At 42.0% G+C, this 27,391-nt stretch overlaps 1 protein-coding gene across 2 annotated transcripts in view; it reads left to right on the top strand.

The window, feature by feature from the left end:
- TMCC1 (transmembrane and coiled-coil domain family 1) overlaps positions 1-27,391 on the top strand; it is a 200,536-nt gene that overhangs the window by 10,546 nt on the left and 162,599 nt on the right. The window contains exon 3 of one of the 2 annotated variants that reach the window (XM_054035730.1): positions 21,840-21,897. In XM_054035730.1, the coding sequence (XP_053891705.1) occupies positions 21,892-21,897 (6 nt within the window). In that variant the 5' untranslated portion in view covers positions 21,840-21,891. Of the gene's footprint in view, positions 1-21,839; positions 21,898-25,041; positions 25,742-27,391 lie in introns of those variants that run through there. The other variant, XM_054035729.1, reaches the window with a different exon arrangement.

Here is a 27,391-nt window from a genome sequence, read left to right as displayed (position 1 = left end):
GTCTCAGACTCAGATGACCTCGAGGGCCGCATGAGGACTAGTGCATTGGCCCGAGGGCCGCATCACTGACACCCCCCTCGTTGCCCCCGGCCCCACCTCCACTCCACCCCTTCCATGAGGCCCCGCCTCTTCTCGCCCCTTCCCTGCCCCCATTCCAATACCTTCCCCGAAGTCCTCACCCCAGGGGGTGCAGGAGTGGGCTCAGGGCAGGGAGTTGAGGTGCAGGAGGCATGCAGGGTACAGCAGGGAATTGGGGTGAGGGGTGCAGCGGGGGCTCAGGGCAGGGAGTGCAGGAGGTGTGCAGGGTGCGGCAGGGGGCTCAGGGCAGAGAGTTGGGGTGCGGGACGGATGAGGGGAGCAGGGTGCGGCAGGGGGGTCAGGGCAGGGAGTTGAGGTGCAGGAGGGGTGAGGGGTGCAGTGGGGGTTGGGGTGCAGTGTGTGGCAGGGGGCTCCAGGTAGGGGGTTGGGGTGCAGGGTGTAGCAGGGGGGTCAGGGGAGGGAGTTGGGGTGCAGGAGGGGTGTGGGATGTGGCGGGGGCTCTGGGCAGGGGGTTGGGGTGCAGGGTACAGGCTCTGGCCTGGCACCGTTTACCTAGTGCGGATCTGGGGTGGCAGCGCTGCGCCCCTCAGCCAGGGCAGGCTCCCTGCCTGCCCCGGCCCCGCTCCGCTAAAGGAAGCAGCCGGAGGGGAGAGGGGAAATGGCGCCATGTGCTGCTCTTGTTGCTCCTCCAGGTACCTCCCCCAAAGTTCCCATTGGCTGCGGTTCCCAGTTCCCGGCCAATGGGAGCTGCAAGAGCACGGAGCCCTCTACTTGCCTCCCACCCCTTGCTCGGGGCTGCAGGGACATACAATAATTCAGCCACTTCATGGGGCTCGCGATGACACAGGGTAGGTGGTGGGGGGAGTGCGGGGAGTTTGGCGGACCGTACGAAATAACCCCACGGGCCGCATGCGACCCGCGGGCCATGTGTTTGAGACCCCTGCCCTAGATAGTGATCTTGATAACTGTCCCTCCCCCAAGTTCCTCTTAGTCCTTGTCTACACTGCCACTTTACAGCGCTGCAACTTTCTCGCTCAGAGGTGTGAAAAGCGCTGTAAATTTCGGCGCTGTAAAGTGGCAGTGTAGACAGTACCCCAGTGCTGGGAGCCGCTCCCCTTGTGGGTGGTTTTGTTTCTTTTACAGCGCTCTCTCCCAGCGCTGGTGCTGCGTCTACACAGCCACGTTAAAGCGCTGCCATGGCAGAGCTTTAACATTGCTAGTGAAGACATATCCTTAGGAGGAGGATATTGGGAAGGTCAGGGATAGACTAGCACAGTGGCTTTCAACCTTTCCTTCCGTGACCCTGTGTTACGGCAGAAATATTTTCAAACCCCCTCCTACCTAGCTGTAAAGAAAGGGAGAATGGCCAAATCATGACCCCCAAAATGTGCCCAGTCCCATTGGGGATGGTGGATTACCCAGGCTCTGGCAATATCTGAAGTCCTCAGATTTCCTTCCCACTGTGCATTTCCATGTACAGTTTCAGGCCAGAACTTTATTGGTTTTGTTCATTGGTTTTCTGCTAGTGATGGACAAAGGACAATTGTCCAGGCTGACTCTTAGATCAATTGACAGCCTTCATTGTAGCTGTTTAATTTTCAGGCAGTGGAAGTGTAGAGAGGATCACTCAAGTGATTGTTCTTTGCTTTTTAGAGCTATCATAGGCACAGATGTGTAACTCCTAACCCTAAGGGCTATCTGAGCGTTCCATAGCACTGTATTGTCATACCTCCTGTTATGCATTTTGTACGGTTGGCATAGGTAGTAAATTCTACAAATCCTTTTAATCTGATCCAGTGTAATGGCTCTACGTTCCTGTTGCCTGTCCAGGATAGGCGTTTGGATTAGTATGAGCTGGTTGAAGCTTGATATTGGCTTTCAGTGGAGTGGCTTAACAGTAAGGCAGGGGTGGTGCATGGGGCGGTATGATAATGAAGGGATTTGCTGCTGCTTTAAGAAGGCTCATGATTTAGGGCTTCTCTTGCATTCCCATTTTCTCCTGGCATTCCAGCTTGCTTCAGTGGCCAAAATATTTTTCTGTCTGTACGTGGTATGAGCATTGTGATCGCTTCCCTCAAGTTTCAGAGTAGCAGCCGTGTTCGTCTGTATCCTCAAAAAGAGCAGGAGTATTTGTGGAATTTGCATAAGCTTTTGTGGGCTACAGCCCACTTCATCAGATGCATAGAATGGAACATATAGTAAGAAGATACATATACATACAGAGAACATGAAAAAGTGGAAGTAGCCAGTTATCCCTGCTTTAATGACCTCCAGATTGGATTACAGTGGTGCTAAAAGGGGCTACACAAGCAAACTGTAACTATGTCATAGCTCACTGCTTAGCAAGGCTGGCGGGAGGGACTCCATTCAAAACATGGCACTAAATAGTGTGCTGTTGACATTTGTGTTAGGCTGTGCTGGCTACATGTTCACTTCTGGATGCGATTTAAGGTGTTGATCTATAAAGCCCTAGGAGGTGAAAGCTAATTGAGACCTCCTTTCTCTGTGCCCCTCTTTGGCAGTTAAAGTCAACAGATAGACTCTTGCTAATAGACCTGTGAGAGAAATAGCATATATGGGAATACAGACCTGATACAAACTCTGTTTTTATTGTAAATAGGTTTTATCTTAAAGCTTTGCAATAACTTTTCTCTATCCAGATGGAAACTTCTAAAGATAAGCTATTTGATCTAATGTCCAGTTCCTAAAAAAAAAAATGTAGTCTTTTTTTTTAAGACAATGATATCTGGTCACATGTTCAAATGTGTTAATTTTGATCAATGAATGTTGAGTGGCTGTTAATTGCCAGGGTCCTTTACATTTTTTTTTTGTAGGACTTTGTGCATAACTTTCAATACACTGGTAACGGTCATCTCAAGACCTTTTCACTCGGAGGGAGGGTTGATAAAAATTGATTTTTAAAATTTAAATTAATAGTTTTTTAAAAATCAGTTTAAAATATGAAGTTGACAACCTATGCTAAGGCCTACATTTATAATCTAATATTTTTTGTATTTAATTTAAAGGACTTTAAAACTCAGCATCAGTTTACTACTGAAAGGAACTTGATGTCTAAGATTACAAGAGCTGAAGAGTTTTGAACCCCGTGTTATCTTAGGTCATGTCTGCACTACAAAATTTTGTTGACCTCACTTATGTCGGCATAGAGCTACCGCAGTTATTAAATTGCTTGCGTGTGCACACTTGACTCCTTGTGTCTGCGGTGCGTGTCCTCACCAGGCACACATGTATCAATTGTATTATCATTGTGGGACTGCTCCTGAAAGCCAGTAGCAGTTGATGTAAGCGACTCAGGCTATGTCTACACTACCACGGTAAGTTGACATATGCTATGCAACTCCAGTTACATGAATAACATAGCTGGAGTCAATGTACATTAGGTCGAGTTACCACAGGGTCTACACCAGAGGGGGTCGATGGGAGAGTTTCTCCTGTCGTCTTACCTTACTCTTCTCGTCGTGGGTAGAATACAGGGGTCGACTACAGAGCGATCTGCTGTCGATTTGGCAGGTCTTCACTAGATCGCTAAATCAACTGCTAGTGGATTGATCTCAGAGCATCAATCCTGACTGTAGTGTAGATGTAGCCTGAGTTTCATCACTGACCTGTTTAACTAATTACATTGACTATGACTCTACAGCAGTGGTTTTCAACCTGTGGTCCGTGGACCCCTGGCAGTCCACAGACTGATTTCCAAAGCCCTCCATTTGAAAAATTTTAAGGGTCCGCCAATGAAAAAAGGATGAAAACCAGTGCTCTACACCACTCGTGGAGGTGGCCTTACTAAATCGGCATAGAGAGGCACCTAGGTCAGCGTGAGCCAAATTTAAGCGAAGACACTTGCGTAGCTAGGTTAATGCAAGGCAGCTTATGTCGACCTAATCGTGTAAGGTAGACATGGCCTTATTTTTCTATTTTTGTCCTTTCTTGTTAGCTGAGAGGTGTCCCAGCCTTTTTATTCTTTAATTTTAGGATGTGATGGTATGCATGAGTGTGAATGAGCACTTGTAAAGTCCACACAGGGAAAAGGCACCGGAAAATTACCCAAACTTAAATAGCCCTCAGCACAGTCTCATAAAGATAATTAGACTGTGTGCTATCTTCTGAGAGTGCCGAGAAACTTAAACCTGTCAGCTGTAAACTGCCAAACAGGTTGTCCCAGGAGGAAGTTTGTAGCTGGTTCTGAGGTTGTGGTTCTGATATTAGATACTTTTTTTGTTTCAGTGTTTAAAATATTTAACCAGCTCTGAGTTCTGATTTGATTCACTTTGGTAAAATGCTTTAGTTTAGTTGATAACAAATAGACAGCCACCTCCTTAGATGCTTTCTTTAGGATTTATAAGGGTTATTTGTTGTATTATGCAATTAGTCAAATATAATTTAATTTGAATCCAATATTGATGCTAACTCTGATTTCATCTTGATTGGACAATTGTATTATTTATTTTTTAGTTTAGCATTACAAACAGTAGCTTAGTTTTAGTGATATGTGATTTTATTTTTGTTTAATAAATTGTTTAAGACCACATTGAGTCACATTTCTTTCAGTAAGAATCCTTGAGGACCTGGGTGTGTATATTAGCTGATCAGCCTACAAGCCTGACCAGTTTCCCCAATTAGTCTTTGATTCTGAAAGGCCTTAGATGTGGGCAGAGTGTTTTCTGTGGGCTGCCCTTAACTTGGAGCTTGCTTCCCACATGGGTCAGTAGTCTGATGAGCAGTGCATAGTGAAAGCCTGTTTACTCAAGCCTTCAAATGAGTTTGGCAGATGGGGAAAGGTGTGTTCTTTAGAGATGGTTCTAGTTATTAGTTTGAGACATTCCTGTTGCGGTAGCTGTAAGCTTGAATTGTCCTTACAGCTAGTTATTGGCATCATAACACTTACTACTATTATTTATTATTTGTATTACCATAGTGCAAACTGACTAGTTATAAATGCACCTAGATAGAGATTTATGCGATGGACAAATGACAGGCCCAAAGGAGTATATGTTAGTTCTTTTGTATAACCCTCTATCAGTCTTTAGTTACTTTTATACAGAGGCCTTAAAAATTCATCTACTTTGTCCTTCTTTCAGGCACAGAATTTAAATGCTTGTCTTTAATATGCTAAAACCCAAAATATTACTCATTAAAAAATGTGCCCAAGTGAGTAGATTTTTATAAGGGCAAGTAGTAGCTGTGGGCTTTTTAAATTTTTTTTATAAAAGGTCATCAATGTGTGCACACTTGACCTAATCAATCAGGTGTGTCTTTGGGAAAATAAATAGTGAATTTGAACTCGTATACTGTCTCTGGCTACATGAGCCATTGCAACTTCATAGCAAAATGCCTAATCCGGTTATATAGACCTCCTTTCTCTTCTTGTTCCACAGGCCATAGACTTGACTGTTTCTAAAGGATAAAGTTCAGTCTTAGCAATCACTGAATACTTTTTTCTAAATGTAATTGATCTGTATTTTGTAGTTCACGCCTTGCCACTGAGATTGTCCAACATCCTTTTTAATAACATCACTATAGACAATAAAAACAAAAGGAATAGAATAGAATTATATGTATGGTGGCAGGGAGCGCATCTGAGATCCAAGCTTTTTTCTCTATCTAGTAATATTTAATTTACTACCAGTGTATCGCTTTGTCTTCAAAATGCTATACAAATTAATTCAGTATCAATAAAATGATGTAGGAATGTCTCTGTTTCTATAATACTGGTTTGTTTGTAGTAACTTGTAGGGTAATTTTCCTTCTAGATTTAAGTGTTTCCAATCTCAAAGTGTAGTATTTGGAGATGTAGTCATATCATATAACACTCTTTCCATTCCACTAGTATCTCTGGAGGATGTTAAACAGCAGCTACTAACGTTAGACATTTTAAAATCGGTAGGTTTAGATAATTTGGATCCAGAAGTTTTTATAAAGACAGTTGTGGAGTGGGCTAAACTGTTAATCTTGATTTTCCAGAAGAAAGTTAATGTTGTGCCAATATTTAAAAAGGGGAAACTGGATTACCTGGTAAATTATAGGCCTGTTGGTCTGACATAGATTTGGGGGAAGATAATGGAGCAGCTGATACACAACTAGATTAATAAAGAATTAAAGGAGGGTAATATAATTAATGCCAGTCAACATGGAATTATGGAAAATATATCCCTGTCAAACTAACTTGGTATACTTTTTATGAGATTATAAATAAGGTAATAGTATTGATGTAATATATTTAGATTTCTGTGAGGATGTGACTTTGGTATCACATGACATCTTGACTGAAAAACTAGGAGGATATAAAATTAACATGACACATGAAATGGATTAAAAGCTGGCTGATAGGACTCACAGTGTAACTGTAAATGGTGAATCATTGAACAGGTGTATTCCTAGTGGAGGTCCTGCTGGGATCGGTTCTTAGCCCTCTTCTATTTAACATTTTTATCAGTGACCTGGAAGAAAACAGTCATCGCTGCTAAAGCTAAAGATGATACAAAAATTGGGGGAGTGGTAAATAATGAAGAGGATAGGTCACTGATTCAGAGAACTCGGGATCATTTTCTAAACTGGGCACAAGCAAACAATGTGTTTTTAGTACAGTTAAATATATAAATATAGGAACAAAGGATGTAGGCAATACTTATTGGATGGGGGAACTCTATCCTGAGAAGCAGTGACTCTGAAAAAGATTTGGGGGTCGTGGTAGGTAATCAGCTGAACATGAGCTTTGTGTGACATTGTGGCCAAAAAAGCTAATGCAATCCTGGGAAGCATAAACGGGAATCTCAAGTAGGAGCAGAGGTTATTTTACTTCTGTATTTGGCACTGGTTCAGTCACTGGTGTTACACTGTGTCCAGTTCTGGTGCCCACAATGCAAGAAGGATGTTGATAAATGGGAGAGGGTTCAAAGAAGAGCCACAAATGATTAAAGATTATAAGACATTCTTTATAGTGATAGACTTAGCACTCAATCTGGTTAACCTAACAAACAGAAGGTTAAAGTGGAGGCTTGATTATAGTCTAGAAGTATCTACTTGGGGAGCAAATACCTAATAGGCTCTTCAGTCTAGAAGAAGAAAGGTGTAGCATGATCCAAAGGCTGAAAGTTGAAGCTATACAAATTCAGAAGGGAAATAAGGCATAAAATTTTAACAGTTAAATTATTCCAGTGGTTAATGACTCTATCAAAGATTGTGGTGGATTCTCAAGCACACCATTTTTAGAAAAATATCCAATCTTGACTTAAAGATCTGTTCTAGGAATTATTTTGGGGAAGTTCTATGACCGGTGTTACACAGGAGGCAGTCAGACTAGTAGACGATTGTAGTCATCCCTTCTGGCCTTGGAATCTATGAATCTAAGTATAAACCTACTGATGTTTTAATACTGGATTAAAAGAATAGAATGCTCCTAAATTGATCGTGGAATGTACTTTAATCACTTATTTTAGTTACTTTCATATGTCCAGACAGCTGACTGGATTGTCTCTTCTGAATGCTTTTTTCCTTCCTGCTAGCTGAAGGAATAAACCCAAGTGGGAGAGGGCAGACTCACTTATTAGATATTCATGAACAAGTGACTTGAGGCATCTGCAGCTCTAGTGCCCTCAAACACTTCACAGAGGAAGGAACATACACTAATACCACAGTGTATGGTGCAAGACCTCTGAAAAAAGGAAATTGCTTGCAAGTCTCCTCCTTGTGCCCTGCTGAAGTCTTCCACACAGGGAGTTTAGAGTAGAATGTCGCTGATTCACATTAATGACTAAAGACCCTTTGGGAAATATTGAATTTTGCAAACCATTGAATAATAGAAACCAGATCTTTGAACTGAAGTGCAGGTTCAAGCATACTGTATGGTAGTGTTATCTCTCATGCTGAAATATTATAATGAAAATGAGTGTGCCATGGTAAATTACCAGGTCCACAAAGATCATAGAGAAAACAAATGAGAATCTACTGTCAATTATTCCAAGCAGGGGTTTAGTTAGTAATTTGCAGGTGTATTTGCTGGTCATTTTCCTCCACCTTACCCATACATCCCTACTGCTTACAACATATGTGGCATTCCCCCCAGTAGATATATTATCCAATATATAACCTCAACCATATTATTGTAGTTAGCTGGTGAGTTGTTGCTGTTCTTTACTAAAATGTGCGAGGAATCAAATTGTGAGTTGTTAACCATGGCAGATAGCGCCAGGTACCTACTTCAGTGTGGTAATTGCTGATAAACATCAACTTTTTAATGATGACCACTGCATATATCCATAGGATACACATGGTTTGTGTAGTTAATATGTACATTCTTCAAACACACCTCAAGACTAGTCATAGGGAAAATTTAGGAAGCATAACCCCCACTGTTAAACAAAAAAATCAAACTAAACTATAATAGTATGAAGGCAGATTAAAATACTTAAACTGTAGTCAGTTCAGAGGCAGTAATATCCTGAATAGGCAGCTGCCCAAAGCCTAGCTTTAGATTTGCAAATAAAGTGTTTAACTGATATAGAAATAAAAAGGCTGATCAGTGATACATACTGTAATATCAGGGCTACAGGCGTATGATGCTCCCTTAAGGAATCCGCTTTGATTCTAGCCAACTTTGGGCTGTAAACCTGAGCCTCTATTTAGTTTTGGGTGAACTTGGGCTTCATTTCAAACAAATCCATTATCCCTCCCATTGCTTTTTTTGGGGAAGGTATTTATGGTTTGAACTGTGACATGAAAGTGGGGCCACACTTTCAGGTCACACTTTTATGGTGGCTTTGCATAGAAATATCGGGTGCATGAACACTTGAATCAAAACATTTGCAAACTTGTTGTCAAGCTCACCTTGTGCAAATCAAAATGGACAAGTTAAGCACAGTTCCAGTGTGACTACTCTAACAAGTAAGTAGTCATTCTAAGAGCTAGTATGTGGATGCGTGTGAGTTATTCTCAGTAGCCCTGTTTTGTCCATGAAAATCAATGACATCACCAGGAGGGGCCGTAATTAGACTTGCAGGAAGAGACGATGGGCCATAGGCCAAAAACAACTGATATCACTTATCAGTATGTACTTAACATTCATTTTTGTAGCCTCTGAGCACCATAAACTCCAGATGTGTAGTCATTCATTGCTGTTACAAAACAACCTGTTGGGATCAATCTACTACATTGAGTCTCTGACCTTGCAGTGAGTTATTTAAACTTTTCCAAGTGGAGATGCTGAAACCTTTCAAAGAAAGGTGACCTGATAAAGTATGTGAACCCTGATCCAGGTTTAGTACATCAATAACATGCACTTCTGTGTCACCTTCCACCTAAAGACCTCAGATCAGTTTGGAAAAAATTGAATAAATATCAGCATTGTTGTGATACGTGTGAGTATCCCCTTGGTTAAGCTGGTGAAGCTCAGAGGTCAGTTGACTTCCCTGATGTTACACCAATCCTGTGCTGTAGTTGGGATAGAACCCATAATGCCAAACTCCTAATTTGTGCTGTAATCATTATTGCCTTTCCACATTCCTTGGAAAAACTTTGTGCAAGAATAATTTTCTCCACTCCATGAAGCACTGTATAGACTTCTGAAAAGTGTCTGTGTTGTGCTGCTCTTTCCTGACTTAACATACTTTTTGTATGCAGCACTAGTGGGAGGGATTCCTTCTTAGTGAACTTAGTAAAATCCATGTAAAAAGTCCAACCCAAAATTAAGATCTCATGTGAAATTAATTTTAAAAACTTATTATTTTTTTAGACTACACAGATTTTAAATGATACATTCCATCCCCATAATGAGCGGACAAGCTTCCCTGCTTGTTTTATTTGGGAAAATTTCAGTCAGGAAGGAAAAATTTTCTTAGGGCTTGTCTACACTGGCACTTTACAGCACTGCAACTTTCTCGCTCAAGTTTGAAAAAACAACCCCTGCTGTAAAACACCAGTGGAGACTATGCACCTGCGCTGGGAGCCGCGCTTCTCGTGGAGGTGTTTTTTTTTTTTTTTTTAGAGCGCTGGGAGAGCTCTATCCCAGCGCTCTGCTGCAACTACACAAGCCACATGCTTTAACATCATCAGTGTAGTCTAGCCCTTAGAGCAGGGGTTCTCAAACTAGGCATCGGGACCCCTCAGGGGATCGTGAGGTTATTACATGGGGGATTGCGAGCTGTCAGCCTCCACCCCAAACCTTGCTTTGCATCCAGCGTTTATAATGGTGTTAAATTAAAAAACACTTTTTTATATATTTATAAGTGGGGTTGCACTTAGAGGCTTTTTATTTGAAAGAGGTCACCAGTACAAAAGTTTGAGAATTACTGCCTTAGAAGGAGTGGCTGAGGAATTTAAAGCGGGGCATGAATAGCAGTGTTTCAGATTCAAAAATCAGTAAAGCAGCATAAGCCAAACTTCTATGTGAGCCATCAGTTAGCCAACAGGTCTTGTTTACTTTTTGTCAACCAAATTTGTTTTGCATATTTTGCATCATGTCAGAAGAAATGCAAATACTTTTGAGGTGGTTTTGCTGCCTGCCAACCGCTTTTCAACGCTTCTGTCATGGAAGAACTTTAAGGTCCCTGTCAACAATTGCAGGAGAACTAACCCTCATTTGGTAGATTCAAAAGAATTCCTTTGAATATCTAGCAGGAGAGCCCTTTAGGTGCATATTTCAAAGATAATTCATAAAAGCAGGACCAGCTTAGGAACTGGAGGGGTAAAATGAGTAATTTGGGTCTGCAGTGGATGTTTTTCCATTCTATGGCTGATTAAGAGTTTCTGGTTCACGTTCAGTTCTCTTAAGTTGTTTCACATCGAAGTGGAATGGTTCAATTTTTTTGTTTTTACTAAAGCTATGCATCAAAGTCAGGGCCGGCACCAGGCACCCAAGCACATTCTTGGGGCGGCGGGGGGAGCGCGGGCTCCGGCGGCGCGGCGCTCGGCGGGGGGAGCGCGGGCTCCGGCGGCGCGGCGCTCGGTGGGGGGAGCGCGGGCTCCGGCGGCGTGGCGCTCGGCGGGGGGAGCGCGGGCTCCGGCGGTGCGGCGCTCGGCGGGGGCGCTTTTTTTTTTTTTTTGCTGCTTGGGGTAGCAAAAAAGTTAGAGCCGGCCCTGATCAAAGTTTTTGTACATTTTCTATTGACTGGTGAAGTCAGCAAGAAAGTTTTGTGATTCTGCTGAGTTGTGTGAAAACTATTCTTGGTCTGAAGTGTCTTCTGTTGTTGTCCCCATAGGTAAGTCAGCTATTGAGCACTGAAAGCTCTAATAGTGAATGTTGGACTTGGTTCACTGGGGGAGGAATTTATTACTCCAGACCTGGATAGTTTCTTTGTTTTGTTTTTGTTTTTAAACATCACTTTGTAAATGTGCTTTCCAAAGTGAAGGAATAACAGTACTAGTTTAAACCATGCATAATGTGTGTTTGGTGGTGGTTGACGCTACGCAATTTCTTCCCTGGCAGACACGGATTGCTGTCATTTGAAAAGCAGTAGGAAGGCAGCAAAACCACCAACAAAGTGTTTGCATTTCTTCTGACCTGATGCAAAATATGCAAGACACACATTTTTGTTGATGAAAAGTAAACAAGACCTGTTACTTATGGCTCTTATAAAAGTCTGACTTAATTGTCTTGCTGACTTTTGAATCTAAAAAACTTTTATTCGTGCCCCACTTTAAATCCCTCAGCCATTCTCTCTAAGAAAGCAATTTTCTATAAATTACACCAGCATACTATACAAGTCTGCCAAGGCAACTCACTTTGAATTTCTCTGATTTTTCTTATTCCAGTCCTGGGTATCTTTAGAACTGAAGCAGCTAATTCATTCCAAATCATATACTGCCATTGTCACATAGCAGATTCATCTAGGGATTAAAATTAGATTCCATCTCCACACTATCATAAGCAGTGCATTTGAGTATTTAACCAATCCCAAATTCTACTTCTATTTTAGTCTGCAGCCTTTTGTCTTCCCTTGGGAAGTGCAGTTGCAATGCCCTTATTTCCACTGTTTGTGGTTCATTTGTTCCTGACATTTGAGTCAGCTTTGACACATTGAAAGTGGCAGCGTTGCCTGGCAGAAAGGCAATGAGGATGAGAGCAGCTTTTCTCTTTGTACTTCTGAAAAGGGATCACCAGAATCCCTGACATGGCCCGAGGATGCTGTGTTACTCCAGAGCCTGGAGATTCTGCAGTCTATATCGTGATCCAGAGGAAAGGAAAAGTTAATAGCAAAAGGAAACAATGGGAGCCCAGCAGATTGCAGCTGCAGAATTTGAGATGCATGTGGGGAACTGGTAAGGTTTGTTCAGGCAAACTTGTAGGTATAAAGACTATGGGAAAGGGAATGGGAAATACAGATTTCTACTGTTTGTGGGGGACAGACCTGAAGAAGGGGTGAGTTTTTTCTGCTCACTTTGGATTGTGTGCATTTTGTTTGCTGTCTCAAAGCAGATTTTTCTGATTTCTGCTGTACTGATGTTGGCTTGTGAGCAGAAGGGGGAATACTCTGATAGATATTCACTTTGGGGCTTGTCATAACAAATAAGGCCTCTGCATCTACTGCAGCAGAGATCTGAGATCTCCTACTCTCACTGTCCTCTCCCTGCTTTGCCCCTTTGCCCTCCCAGCCCCACTACTCCTCCTACTGGTGATCAGCTGTGACTTCACAGTGCTAAGTCTGCTCATGCCTAATGGTGATCTTGCTATCAGTCATTGAGGAAACCATTTTTCCTATTATTTATCCTATTTTTGTTTCTTGACCAATATATGAAAAGGCATCTTAGTTCTTGGGGGAAGCCCTCTGTTACTTTTTATGCATCCAGTCCCCACTGATGTCTCAGTTTGAATCAGTTCAGGCAACCTCCTAATTGGTTGATGTGGAAATACTTTTGATATCACCCACTGTGATTTTTAGCTGCATGGGGAGGTTTTTCGCACTTCTGGAATACTTCTCACCTGTAGATCGCACAGTGCTTTTACAGAGGTAGGTAAGTATTGCAGTTTTATAGAGGGGAAACTGAATTGCAGAAGTCAAGTGAGTTGCCTGAGTTAGTCCTTGTCAGAGCTAGGGTTAGAATTTAGCTCTCCCGCCTTACTGACTCTGACTGGGAACTACTACTAGATCATACCAACTCTCTTGTCTGCAGAGATGTTCCTGGCAGATCCCCTGTGCAATAAAGAGTTAAACTCAGAACGCACCTTGTATAGGTGGACTTTTTTCTAAAGGGAATGGTCTGTAATATCTTGCTGTGAGCTGTTTTTTTTTCATTTTATTTATATTTTCAAAAGTTCTGATGAAAAGACTTAGCTATACAAAGGAAGCAAAGAACAGAGCCACTTTTGAAAGGAAGTGCTGTAACTGGCTTGGCTGTCACCATTGTTTGGTTTTGAGGGAGGAAAGGGGAGAGGAAGTTATGTGGTATATTTGAAAGCTAGTCACAAAATAGTGTGAATGTTACAAATGTCCACTGCCAGGTGTGTAGCTGAATCTGTACAGTTCCACAAGGAGGAAGTGAATCTACAGCAGCCTTGCAAGACTCATTGTGGGTAAATATTTCGGATGGAGAAATATAAAATATCACTAATTTTCTACTCAATTATCATGGTAAAAAATGAGCAAGTAGAGTTGATGCCGGGCCAGTGAACTTTTTCCTTGTCTAGTTGTAAGGCTAATGCACATGCGCTGAATGCATCAAAAGCGTTTACAGCAGGGGTCGGCAACCTTTCAGAAGTGGTGTGCCGAGTCTTCATTTATTCACTCTGATTTAAGGTTTTGCGTGCCAGTAATACATTTTAACGTTTTTTCGAAGGTCTCTCTATAAGTCTATATATTGTATAACCAAACTACTGTTATATGTAAAGTAAACAAGGTGTTCAAAATGTTTCAGAAGCTTTATTTAAAATTAAATCAAAATGCAGATCTTATCAGTTTAGTGTGATCCTTGCCCTTGCTTTTCCTTGCTGAGTTTTCTAATGTCTGGCACGTATTTGGATACTTTAAGCTGCACACAGGCTTCTGAGTGATCAGTTGTTAACCGGCTGGCAGGAAGTCAGCGGCTGGAACCCCAGATGGGCAGCTGAGGTGAGTGGAGCTGGCGGTTGGTAGGGCTGAGCAGGGCCGGAGGCCTGGACCCTGTCTGGCAGGGGGCCTGCGCTGGAACTCCAACCGGAAGCAAGGTGAGTGGGACCGGCGGCAGGATCCCGGCTGGCAAGGGGCCAGCAGCGGGAACCCCAGAGCGGTGGTGTGCTGAGCGTCTCAGCCCGCCCTTGCTCTGGGGTTCTGGCTGCTGGCTCCTGCCAGCCGGGATCTCAGCCTGCTGCCGGCCTGGGGTTGCTTCAGGTTGCCAACCCCTGGTTTACAGTATTAACAAGGGCGTGTTCACATCTTATGTCTCGTAAAATGTGGAAGCTTAAATTTATTTGTACTTAGGGATCTTCATAAAATCCCAGTGGTGCTAAAAAGTGAAGGCAACTATAGTTTCAGTACTGCTCTTGATGCTAGTAAGGGGATCCATGTTGACCCTTCAGGGGTTAAGGGAAACTGTGGCTGGGCCAACCCTTTAAAAAAACAAAAAACTGCTCAACTGAAGGAACCAGTAACTTGCTCAAGATACAATATCATGTAGACTCTTTGTGCTAGAAGCAAAGGCTGTATACTCTTGGAATGCCTGAAATCTTTTATTAGTACTGACTAGTCAACAAGTATATACCTTGAAATAATATCTTTTTGACTTTAATCTTGCTTCCTCCCTCTCAGCCCCACTTTGATTTTGACATGATTTTCATCACCACTATTTTAATTGCTAGTGATTTATAGTTGGTATCCTTGCATAGCTACTAGAATGGCTGAAGTCTTGGTTTCTCTTTCTAGCTATGCTCTAGATAGTGACCTCTAAAATCAGGTAGGTATTAAATGGATAAATAAAACAATATGTTCAGGCCTTTAAAATGTCTCTTTCTACTGAAACAGGTTACAAAACATCACACATAATGGTATATCTTCGCTTTGAGCTGGGATATGATTCCCAGCTCGAGGAGACATACTCCTGCTAGCTGTGATTGAGAGGTTTTATAGACCTATTTATGGTGCCCAGAGGTCCTATTTTTAAAGGGACAGTCCCATATTTAAGCCCTCCTGCAGGTGACCTGACTTTTTCTTAAAAACAGGCAAATTGTCCCATATTTTCTGTCTCCTCTCCCCCCCATAACTACTGGCAGGTCCTGTTGCTGGACGGATCACTGCTCGCCAGCCGCCCACCCACCAGTGGTGAGTGGGAGGGTCAAGTGGCCAACGATGGGGGGAGGAGTGTGCAAAGCTGGTGGTGGGGCGAAGATGCTGAGTATGGGGCCAGCCACTCTCCCCGCTGGTCTGCCAGCACAGCCCCTGCTGCGTGCCGGCTTTCAGTCAGCAGGGTCCCACCCCGTTTCTGGTGGTGGATGGTTACATATTGTCTCTGTTGCCACGCATTGGCCCTTTACATTCTGCCCCTCTCCATGTTTTGTCGCTTTGCCCCGCCAGCCCCATTGCTCCTCTGTATTCCCCCAACGGAGTGCGTCCCACTCCCAGTGCTGTGCGGAGAACCAGCCGCTGGTCAGAGCTCTCAGCTCACCAACAGTCTGGCCAACAGGCTCCTTCCTTCCCCCACTGCCTCTGACTGGGCTGGTACCCCAGGAAAGCCCAAGACCCCCTGGTCCAGGTCGCTGTCCAGGAGGAGCCAAGCCCTGAATGCGCCAAAGCCCCACACAGCACTGGCATGGGGAAGCCTCTCTGCCCCTCAGCTAAGCTCTGGAGTGGCAGGGGGAAAGCGATTTCCAGTCTGTTCATGCCCCGAACCTGCAGGCTCCACAGCTCTTCTCTGTATTTTTTCCACTTCTAACACACACAATTTTCAAATGGGGGTGACTGGAATCGCATGCAATATTCAAGGTGTGGACATACCATGGATCTATATAGTGCCATTATCATATTTTCTGTCTTATTATCTATCCCTTTCCTAGTGGTTCCTAACATTCTGTAAGCTTTTTTAACGGCTGCTGCACATTGAACAGATGTTATCGGAGAACTATCTACGATGATATTTGTGTTTAAGGTGTACTGTACGCATCTAACCTAATGATAGAATTGCTGTCCTCTATACCAGCAGCATAATCAAAAGATACTTTTATGTGGGAAATCATGGTTTTGAGGCTTTGCTATGTATGAACAAAGATCCTTTTATTCTAGAACAGCAGCATGAAATAGTTTCTGAAACATTTCTGAAATAGTCCAAGCAGTAAGGTGTCTTTCACTCCTGAACTATTATAGCAAAAGAGATCGCGTAGTAGCTAGTACTCTTTTACTTGAGTAGTTTGTTATATGCATCTTTCTCTTCTCATGTATTTGCCCTGAGTTTTGAGCTTATTAGGCCTTATGAATATTTAGGCGGCATGTATTAGTCAGCACTATTATTTAAACTAAAGTTATAGCCAGAAAATACTTATGCAGGTGTTTGGATCGGGTAAGGGTGGTGGTGAAAAATTAGCTAGACTGAGGCACCTTTTGATGAGTCTCTGAACATGCTGCCCCATATAAAGTAGAAGTATGTGAAGAATTAATGGTTACAAGAATAGAGCTGATGAATACATTTCCTGTGTATCAAAGCATAAAATGCTCTGCAGGTGAGCCTTTCTAAATACCATCTGTTAATGGGGGTGGTGGAGGGTTAAGGAGAGGTGGCTTCTTCTCCCCCGTCCCAGAAGGCTGAAGGCCTGAAGATGGTTAATACCTTTCCAAATGACTTAAAGAATTGCCCTAACAAAACTATTAAGCATTCAGAAGATTTGTCCAAAGAAAATTAGGGACAGGTCTCAGAAGATTTTGAAATCTAGTCACATGAATATAACATAGGATTGTGAGTGTTCCAGAACATGGATTGTCTGCATTATGTTTTTACAGGGCTAAGCACATAATTGAAACTTAACGTAACTTTATTTCTGACTTCAGTAAAACCTGATTATTATGGACTTTGCTAATTTACATACACAAATGGCAATCTCTCCCAGCTAGATCAATAGCACGGTTCTGTAGTAAGACTTTCTATTTCTGTGACATCAATACTTTCACACAATAAACTAGACTACTTGTATACTATAAATATTCTTCTAATGTAACTTAAAATACATATTGAATTAACAAAGTATATTTTGTGATTACCTTGGTTTTTTATACTTGTTTACTTGCTAACTTATAAAATTCAGTACCATCTCATCATAAATATGAACAGTTAACATAGTGAATGAGATTTTGTGTATATTTATATTGGGTTAAATGGAAATGGTAAGTATTTGTTGATTACAGAATATTTTATTCAAGTATCTCTACAACTTTAACCTTAACACTCCTCCTTTTATTTGGAGACAGTTGACTTTTCTCATTTTACAGATGGGAAACCCTGAGGTACAGAGGTTGACTTACCCCAGGTCTCTTTGGAAGACTCTGGCATCATTGGTTCAGTCAGTCTTCTGTCCCTTACTCTAATCACTAGGCAGTGTTCCTGCCAAATCTGTGGCTGGCTACATTGCTGCCAGATTGACACTCTGGCAGTCAACGGACCGGGAATTGATTTAGTGGGTCTAGTGAAGACCTGGTAAATCGATAGCAGAGCGCTCTCTGTTTGACCTCGGTACTCCACCCAGAACGAGAGGAGTAAAGTAAGTCGATGGGAGAGCGTCTCCCGTCAACCCGGCGCAGTGTAGACACCGCAGTAAGTTGACCTAAGCTACATCAACTCCAGCTACGTTATTCACATAGCTGGAGTTGCATAACTTAGGTCGACGTACCACAGTAGTACAGTATAGACATAGCCGGTAACAGAGTTCTTTTGTGGTAAGAGAAAAGGGTCTCTACGAATTCATAGGCAACACTTACCTGATTTTCTTCTTACTATTTTGGATAATTTCAAGAATAAGTTAGGAGAATTTAACAATTTATCGTGAAGATTATGGGAAAATAGTCTGGCATACTAAATGCTAATTTCTTCATGTATTCCAATATTTTTTACATTCACAATGTGCAGGTGGTCTGAATTTTTTATTTGGCTTTAATCGCTTTGCTCTGCTTCCTCTTCTCTGTTCCCATTTAAGCTGTGGTTTCTGTTTTCACTGTCTTGCATCTTGTTGATTTGAATCAGGTATACAATGAGGGAGGGAGGGGCCTAGCCCTCCCAGCCCTGACTGGAGCTGGAAATTTAGCCCAGTTGCTCCTCCATCCTGACAGAGGGGCAGCCAGGCCAAATTTGAGTGGCGCTGAGACGTCATGTGCCAAGTTGCAATTCCCCTTAGTCATATTTGGACCGGCTGCCCCCCTCTCAAAATGGAGGAGCGGTTGGACCAAATTTTGAGTAGTGTTGCAACCCCATGCACCTGCTTGGCCCCTGCATGGGCACCAGGCAACACCAGCTCCCAGGGAAGAACTGGAGCAAGGCGGGACTAGGAACCTCAGGTTCCCAGGAGGGTCACAGAATTGAATCTGGGCTTTTGGTTCTTCTGGGGAAGCAGGAAGAGGGTGGTGTGTGTTACTTCCAGAACAACCTGATCCCTAGTAGGGATGGCGCTCTTCAGGCTCACGGACCACCTCTCTGGGTAAGAGCTTGGGCTGGGCTTGGGGTGCAGAGATCATGGCATTGGGTGCAGAGGGGAGAGCTCAGAGCTTCGGTGTGGGGGAAAATGTGGAGCTGGTTGTGGGCAACAGGAAGGGAGTGTCTGGTTATGAGTGCAGGGCGGGAAAGAGTGTAGGTCTGGGTGCAGCGGCAAGGGGTGGGGTCAAGGAAGTGTGTGGGGCTGGGTGCAGGGGGAGAAAGCTTAGAGCTAGGAGCAGAATGGGAGGGACTGCTCTGGGACCCCTACTTAGGGGGTGGCACCTGAGCGTTAAATGGTATGAGCTCTCTACCCAAGCCACTGTGGATTAGTTCTCTTGATTCCTTGGTGCATACTGGCCTCCCCTTCTTTCTGTTTCATCAAATGTAGCCACTCCTGAGATTTTTACCCACTTACATGGTACCTAAAAGGAGGTGGGGCGCACATTGCTCATGCTGCAGCCAATTTGTTACCTCTCACGTCTGCAGTGGTTCGAGTTTGCTAAAGCTTTCTGCCTCTGTTCCTTTCATTTAATCCTTAATCCATTTTGGCAGCACTCCTTTTGTTTCTCTCATACACAGTAACTTAATCTCAAGTGTAGTGACAAAAGTTTATGTGCAACCCAGATTGCTTTTGAACCCCGGCTTCCCCTTTGTGTCTCACTTTGGTAATTTAAACGCTAGACTTCCAGCAAGTCTTATCTTTCATGAATCAACATGAGGGGTGGTACGTGTCATAGAGACTGTGTGTGTCCTCTGTTCAATATATTTTTTACTGATTTTTTTCCCCCCTTTTACCCCTCTTCCATTAACTGTCCCACATTCTTCTTACATAGGTAGTAATATTTTTATAATCCTTCTCCCACCCTGCTCAAATCCTCCCCCTTACCCTTTCCCCATTTAATATAACTCTTCAATCTGGCTGCCTTCAAGTTGTTCTGTTGTAGCACTATGACCAAATACACCTGTTTTGCCAGGTATGTAGTCATTTCACTTTTTATTTGTTCACACAGGTCAGCTCACCCACAGTTATGTCCATTGCCAACTTCCTCTGAGTGTTCTCCAAACCACAGCCCTTTAGAACATTACACCTGTTCTGGTTTCTCCCAGATCCTCTTTCTGAAAGGATTACCAGTTTTGTACACACCCAAGATTATGCCTCCTATATTTGTTTGCTGCTTGATTCTGCTTAACAATGAACCCTTTTGTCTTAATCCCTCTTATCAACTGAAGTTGTTTACCAGTGTTCCTATAATACTGTACTTTACCATATGTGCCTATGCCTTCATACTGCCTTTCCAGTCTCATTTGTTAAGTTTTATGCTTTGATACAGAATCCCTTTTGGGCTAGCTTTTTGGAAATAGACTGGGCTTTTTCTTATCCTCCTTTTCATTTCCTAATATTTTCCCTCCCTGGAAGCAACAGAAATACAGTGCACTGTCTCCAGCCAGGAGAATGGATAAGTGACTTCATAAAATTGCAACCCATGTCTAGCAGTTTGCAGTAGTATCTGCTGATTTAGAGTGAATATTTTATAGCATGTTAGAAGCAGAAATAATAGTGTCTTGGCTAATTGAGCTTGGCTATTACACTGTTGAGGGCCCTAATAACACCTAGCAGTTGTAACATACGTGACACTACTTCAAAATATTCTGCAAAAATCAGGCAGAATTTTTTATTTTTTCATGTTGCAAATAAAGGAAATTATCTCTTCTCCCTCTCCTCTCTTTATCCTGTAGTTCTATAGTGGTCTTGCTCTTAAGCTATTGTTATTTGGAACCACCTTAAGCTGTTTTTCAGCTTTTGCTTTCAAGTGTTTATATTTGTGAGAGAGGAGAAATATATTGGAGTAAAACTGAGCCCTCAATGCAGCAATCTAACACAACTAAATCAAAATTTGTTGGACCAAGAATTTAGATCTCAGAAATCTGTCTGACTTTTGATGTAGTGGTGTCACTGAACACTCTTTTAAAAGCAAAGTGAGCCGAGAATGGAATGTAACTCTTCCTCTCTGCAGCAACATGTTGTGTTTTGGACCAATCATCACCAGTAATATTTGATCTGTTACAGAAAGAAAAAATTGCCTCTGATAGGCATCTGTCTGTATGCCACTCAGATTAAATGGGACAGGGCATCTCCATTTGTATGCTGCCCCCCCTCCCCAAAAATAAAAAGTAGGCTGAGGTTTTGACGACTACTCATGAAAGAAACCATCTACAAGCTGAAACTTTTTATTAAACCAGTCCCTGTGAAAGTTTTTGTTCATGGAAAATTCATGCATGAGAAAATTGTTTTTTAATGGAAACTAGAAAATATCACTTATCCTTACCAGAGTCAAGAAGGGGAAAAGGCAAGCAACTGTCATGATATAAATCTCCAAATCAGTCTTTAGGAGCTGTGAAAAGTGGATTCTACGATGTGATGTGGCAGTGTAGACAGTGTACCAGTGCTGGGAACCACGCTGATAGCTACTCTCCTCATGGAGTGGTTTTTTAACAGCATTGGGAGAGCTCTCTCCCAGCGCTGGTGCCATGACTACACAGGCACGTTAAAGCACTGCCGCTTTAGTCTTTTGACCGTTTGTATGCTTCCATCACCAGAAAAGGCGTGGTGGGTGCGGGGAGGAGAACATAGTTGCTGTACTGGACTTGAAGATATCTGTAGTGATTCATGGCAAAGCGTTGCCATTGGACTTAACAAAATATCAGTTCAGCCAAGGTGACAGGTGCACAAGCTTCATTGATAAATGAGCTGAAAAGTGGTCTTATTTCAAAGGTGCCTACAGTTCTCATTTAATGGCAGGTGAGCCCAAAATAAACACAGAGCAAAGCTGGTTAACCTGTATCCAGGACATTTTAAAAATAAATAGAAGGGAAAGAAAAATGGCTGCAGACCAGTCTGTTCTTGCAGACTCTAGCCTGAAATCCAGCTATGCTGTGTACACATACCAAAGACCATAAACTCTGAGAAATAGAGAGCAGTCCTTCACATGAACTTCACAATTAATCTTGTAAGACTTAGTTTAAATTTCAGTTATAGTTATCTCTCTTGGGCTACTTTGAAACAGTTTTAGAAAGCTCAACCTATTCCTGATGCACTTTATCTTTTAAATTTAGTTTTAGAACATGATCATTTTATATCACTTCCACATGTATACATTTCTCTCTTCTGTCTAGGAGCTAGACCTCATGTCCAATTTCTTTTGCAGCTTCTGTTCAATGGAGGGGCTCCTACCAGTCAGCCATGCGTAAGGACAAGTGATGGAGGCAAGTGCTAAATGTTTTTTTACACTTCTGCGCTATTTTTGCCAACTGCTCAATTTGAGCAGCTTTACTTCCCAAAGCTATTATGAAATAACTGTCCAATCGAATGAATATTTGAATGCATTTTGAGATGTAATAAGAAAGGTGTTGTAAAGTACTCAGTCAAGTCTTTGACAGCGTATATGGATTTATTACAAAATTAATTTGATGTGTTGCTACCTTTCTTCTCAAATTAACCAGATTTGCAGACTTTTGAGAGAGATACTGAAAGAGTTTGTACTTAATTTCCTCCCAAAGGGACAATGTGAAGGTTGTTCGGTGAAAAATTTGACGTACTTTAGATCACATCTATATTGTAGATCTTGTCTTAAGTGTTATGGGTAGAAATGGGTGATCACAGCAAACACCACTTGTGACTGTTCAGTCAAATAAAATGCAGTGATTAACCGTGCTGGTATTCACAGTCTCTTTCATTTGTGAGTGTTTGGGAGAGCAAGTTTTTATTTGTTCCTGGAACGTGAAGGCTAGTCACAAGTAAATGGTTGTAAGAACACTATTCACGCTGGAAATGCATGTCTTAACCACTTTTAAAAGGACTTTTTGCTCAACAGTAGGTTCACATTAAACAAAAATACAAAGTTAGGCAGATAACTTGCAAACAGAAAAAGGGACTTCCTTATGTTTGCCACTAAGGAACCAGGAACAAGTCAAGGCATTTTAGTAGTCCAGTCATAAATGCACATAGAGAATACTTAATGACCAGTTTGCAAACACTGTGTGCAAACAAGCTTATTCATTCATCAAACTATTTTCAAATATAAAAAGGTTAAAATCATCTATTTGTGGTTAGTTTGTACACAAAAAAAAGGGCTACATTAGTCAGATAAGTGATTTTCACCAAATAATTAATGCACCTCTAGTTACGGGTGTTTTAACTGATCAACAAAGCTACCAGCAGTAAGCTATTAAACGTGCTATGGCAGGAGACGATATATGTATTATTTAGTGAATAAGTTGGCCATCTTTGTTCTTAATTGCAGTTCAACAAGGACTGCCTGAATAATGAATTTTGGGAATCTTAAAGTAAATATGGAGGTATGGATCATATGTCAAGTTATACATTTAGTGCCAAACAGTTTTGGGGGCTCTCTTGTTAACCACTGACATTTGTTCACTGGACCATTTTGCCTATTGAACGAAATGGAAAATGTTTCCTAGTTTTGTCTTTTCTTCCAAAATTCATCCTGAATGGAGACCTAGATTTGGACTGGAGCAGCTGCAGGAGGGTTCCCCCGAGGAGGCTGGGCTGCTGCAGGGGTCGCCCGCTGCTGGCGTCAGCAGAGGTTACTGAGCATGCTCAGTACACCCCATGTAGCAAATTCAGTCAGATAGTGGTTTTTCACACTACACGGCGGCTGGTCAGCTGCGGGGGGCCCCAATGTGTCATGGTGGTCACTGGAAGTCATGGATTCTGTGACTTCTGCGACCTCTGTGACATAATCGTAGCCTTAGTCATAAAGACACAGGTCACTTGAGAAGGGTTGTGTTAAGCAGTTAAAACTAAGCCACTGGGAGTTGGGGCTCCTAGATTTAATTACTAGCTCTGCCACTGAATTACTGTATGAATTTGGTCAAGTCATTAACCTTTCTGTGCCTCAGTCTACCATTTTGTGTAAAATGGGGTTATAAACTTACCCCCAAAGTTTTTGAGACTTAGGCTTGCAATGTGCTTTGAAATCTTCAGAGGAAAAGTACAACACAAAGTATTTGTTTCCTATTAAATATTGTAATTCACTTTGCCTCTATCTGCTAAGGCATCCAAGAGGAGGAGCTTGATGCAGCTCATTTGGTTGGTCTTGCTGTGCTGCCTGCTATAATTGTACCTTGGAATGTCAGTTTAACCCATTGTGTTATGTCTAAGGTGCACAAAACTGAGGGAGATCTTGGATCATAATCCCTTCTCAATACAGCTATGTTAAGATTAAAATGAATGTTCTAATAAATCCTAAACATATGTTGCATTTTTAATAAGATCATGTTTTTTTCATGGTGTCTCCTGCCAAGATTGAGAGCGGACTTCTGTGATTTGGTGTTTATATTTATACAAGCACAATCAAAATCTTCTCCCGCAAGAAAACAACCTCCAATTTCTGTGCATGTGATCTCATTAACCATGGCAATAATGTGAACCTTCCCACACTTACTCCAGCCCCCATTAAATATTCTGCTTTAATATTAAAAGATCCTTTGTGCTCCCTTCCTCATCCCCTTGCTGCACTCCTCCTGCAGTGTGCTACCATCTTAGCACTCAACTGCAGTCAGCGTTGTGTAGGCAACTCCCATCTGAAGCAAGGGAGGAGGCGGGGTTGAGACTTGCTGGGAGAAGCTGAACACTTTCTCTTCTCAAATGTCTGAGCTAGAAACGTCTGTGCTGCTGCCTCTGCCTGTCTAGTCACTTAGTAATCTGCTTTTAGAAAGGCATATTTTGTTTGCTCAGATACTTTTATAGACAAAATTATACCAGTTACACCTAAGTAGTTTCCCTGTCCCCACTTGAAGGCAAGCTTTAGCATCCAGTTACCAGTAGCCTTGATGGATACTAGTAGTAATGAGCCATTCCACCGTATTTGATTGGAAATAAACAGCTGTGGTTGGTAATGAGCTGTGGACTCATTACTATGTTTTCCAGTATATCTAAAATATGATAGGTGTTAGAACAGCTACTACATTTGAAGATCAGATCATTGATAAGGAAAGCAATTAACCTTGCAGTGGGGATTAACCTATTATGGCATAACTGATGTAACTATGAATCCCAGTGGCTCAAGTTCTGTCAGGTACTGTTCTGGGCTCTATTGCATGCACTCCCTGTTCTTCATGAGCAGCATTTTTAACTTTTTTCTCACTTCCCCAGCTCCACCTCCTGTCTTGGACATTTTCTCATTGATAAAGAATGAGCAGTCCTTTCATAGCCTCTGTGTTCTGCATACAGCATAAATGTTTCTAATATAATGGCTGAAGGATGCTTGAATGAGAGAGAGAGAGAGAGAGAGAGACTTTAACAGCATGTTTTCTGTATTGATTTTTTTAACCTGCTAGTTTCTGCATGGATGTGTAATATTGGCTCTTTTGTTTAACATTAGATAAGCATGAGACCTCCGTGGCACAGCTGCATGTGTAGTCGCTCTTGAAGCAATTGCACACCTAATTGGCTGACAATCTTGGCATTTAAAAAAAATATATAAAGACAGGGGACATCTGTATTTATGAGTTGTCAAATAAACGTGTTGGGTGTCATCTAATGGAGCCTTCTGGCAGTGAACAGATCTATGATGACCCTGATCCTGGAGGCAAATCCCAAGATCAAGATACCAAAAAGCAACACGAATCTGAGCAAAAGTTGTCCAAAATTACTCATAATGCTTTGGAGAACATTAATGTCATTGGCCAAGGCTTGAAGCAACTTTTCCAGCACCAGCGCAGGAGGTCCTCGGTGTCTCCACATGATGTGCAACAAACTCAGGCTGATATGGAGCCCGAAATGGATTTGGAAAGCCAAAGCGCCTGTACTGAAATTGATGGTGTCTCCACCCACCCCACAGCTCTGAATCGAGTGCTTCAGCAGATCAGAGTGCCACCTAAGATGAAGAGAGGGACAAGCCTGCATAGCAGGCGGGGCAAATCGGATGTCCCAAAGGGAAGCCCACAGATCAACAGGAAATCTTCCCAAGATATTCATTCAGGCCGGCCCAGGTCTTCCTCCACCACTGATGCTCCTACTAACCTGTCTGTGCTGGAGATGACTTCGGTTTGTGTAGCTGGTGAGGAGGCCTCAGCAGCGGAGCGGGTAAGTTACCCAGACTGATCTTTATTTATTATCAGTCCACTTGTAGGCTTTGTTAAATTGTTTGAATTCTGTTTTAAAGCAAGTTTTTCTCTTGCCATAGACTAGAGCTACTATGTAAAATAGCATCTTCACCAATGGAGCAAGGAGCTTGAAAAGATTCCAACATTAGGTCTTTTCTCAAATGGTGTGTGGCTTATTTTGTATGCGTTTGATCTCCAGAACTGGAGAGCTACACTTAGTGCAGTATATTGGTCGTGTTGTGTTCCATAATCAAAGAAGAAATGGTGGTGACCCCAACAATTGTTTTAGTTCTACCTCTTGCTAGCATCTGTCATTCTAATCTTTATTTAGAAAGTTGGGTAACTCTTTAGCCTTCTTTCAATTACAGAAAAATTGACAGTTTAGTTTGTGTGAATGGAACTATGGCTCCATCCAAGTAGACTGGGGATAGGCTCAGCATCCACAAACCTGGGTTTTTTAGTGAACCCAGCGTGGGACTCTATTTAAGATGTTTTCACGCTGCCATGTATACTGATTGATTAATCCTGTTTAGAGCAGCCAGGAAGCTGCATTGTATTAATAGTGTCTTAGTTTACCTAATCCATGTGGAAAAATGTTTGCAAGTGATGTAGTCTCTGTCTAGTGGTATCTGTTCCAACTTATGCTTGCAAAGCTATTTCAGTTAGTGGATTGATGGGGGTAAGGTTGAGAAAAGTCTGTCTTGCACTTTTCTTCTATTCTACATCGATTTACTTGGTACATTTAAAAGTGCTGACTGAGCAAAGCAAAGATTCATCTCTGCCTGTTAAACTTCCTCCATTTGAAAAATTAGCCTTCTGATTTAACCAAGGCTATTGCTCGGAATATACGTGGTGCTATTAATAAAAAGCCTTCATATGTCCAGATAAGTGTTGTAACGGTATACTTTTTATTCACAGGAGAATAAATGTGATAATGAAAACATGCTGTGCTGTTAAATATATTCTGGTTTTCATGTTCTTTATTAAGGTAACGCTTGTAAGAATATAGTTCAGAACAAATCACATGCAGAACTGATGCACTATAGGATTTTATGTTTGTACAATGTTGATATAATTTTTATCAAGTATAGCTTTTGAAGGATGAGGACCCTAATAAATCCATGTGTTAGGGACAAGATCTTGGAATTAGTTTATTGTTAAAGATATAAGGAATACCAACCACTTCATTACTACTTGTTTCATCATGCTTTGTCAAAGATGAAAAAATACTCTAATTAGGACAGTATTTTTCAAATACACAAAACTGATTTCCAAGTCTAATTTGATTTAATATAAACTAGTATAATTAGCCAGATGGAGAATTAGATTTCTTTAAGAGCTTGAAGCCATTTTAGTAAATACAAAACCTCTCAAATTAATAGTAGTGGAGACTGAGATTCTTAAATTACAGAATGGGTACAACAGTAATGGTTGAAAGTTTGCTCCAATGATGAGACTAAACCTTGTTTTGGAGTGGCCACCTGAGAAGTGAGAAAGTAGTCCATGGGTTCTCCCTTGAGACTTCCAAGAATGGTGGTAAATGGTACCACTTGTGTATGTGAATTTTTGGGTGGTGGTCACTGCTTACATCTGACTGTTCTGTAGAGGCGGTTATCAATTGCTACCAGAC

This window comes from Malaclemys terrapin, chromosome 7 (assembly GCF_027887155.1).
Source record: "Malaclemys terrapin pileata isolate rMalTer1 chromosome 7, rMalTer1.hap1, whole genome shotgun sequence".
NCBI classification, from domain to species: Eukaryota; Metazoa; Chordata; order Testudines; family Emydidae; genus Malaclemys; species Malaclemys terrapin.
Note: the sequence above shows the minus strand (reverse complement) of the source record. Positions and strands in the feature narration are given on the sequence as shown.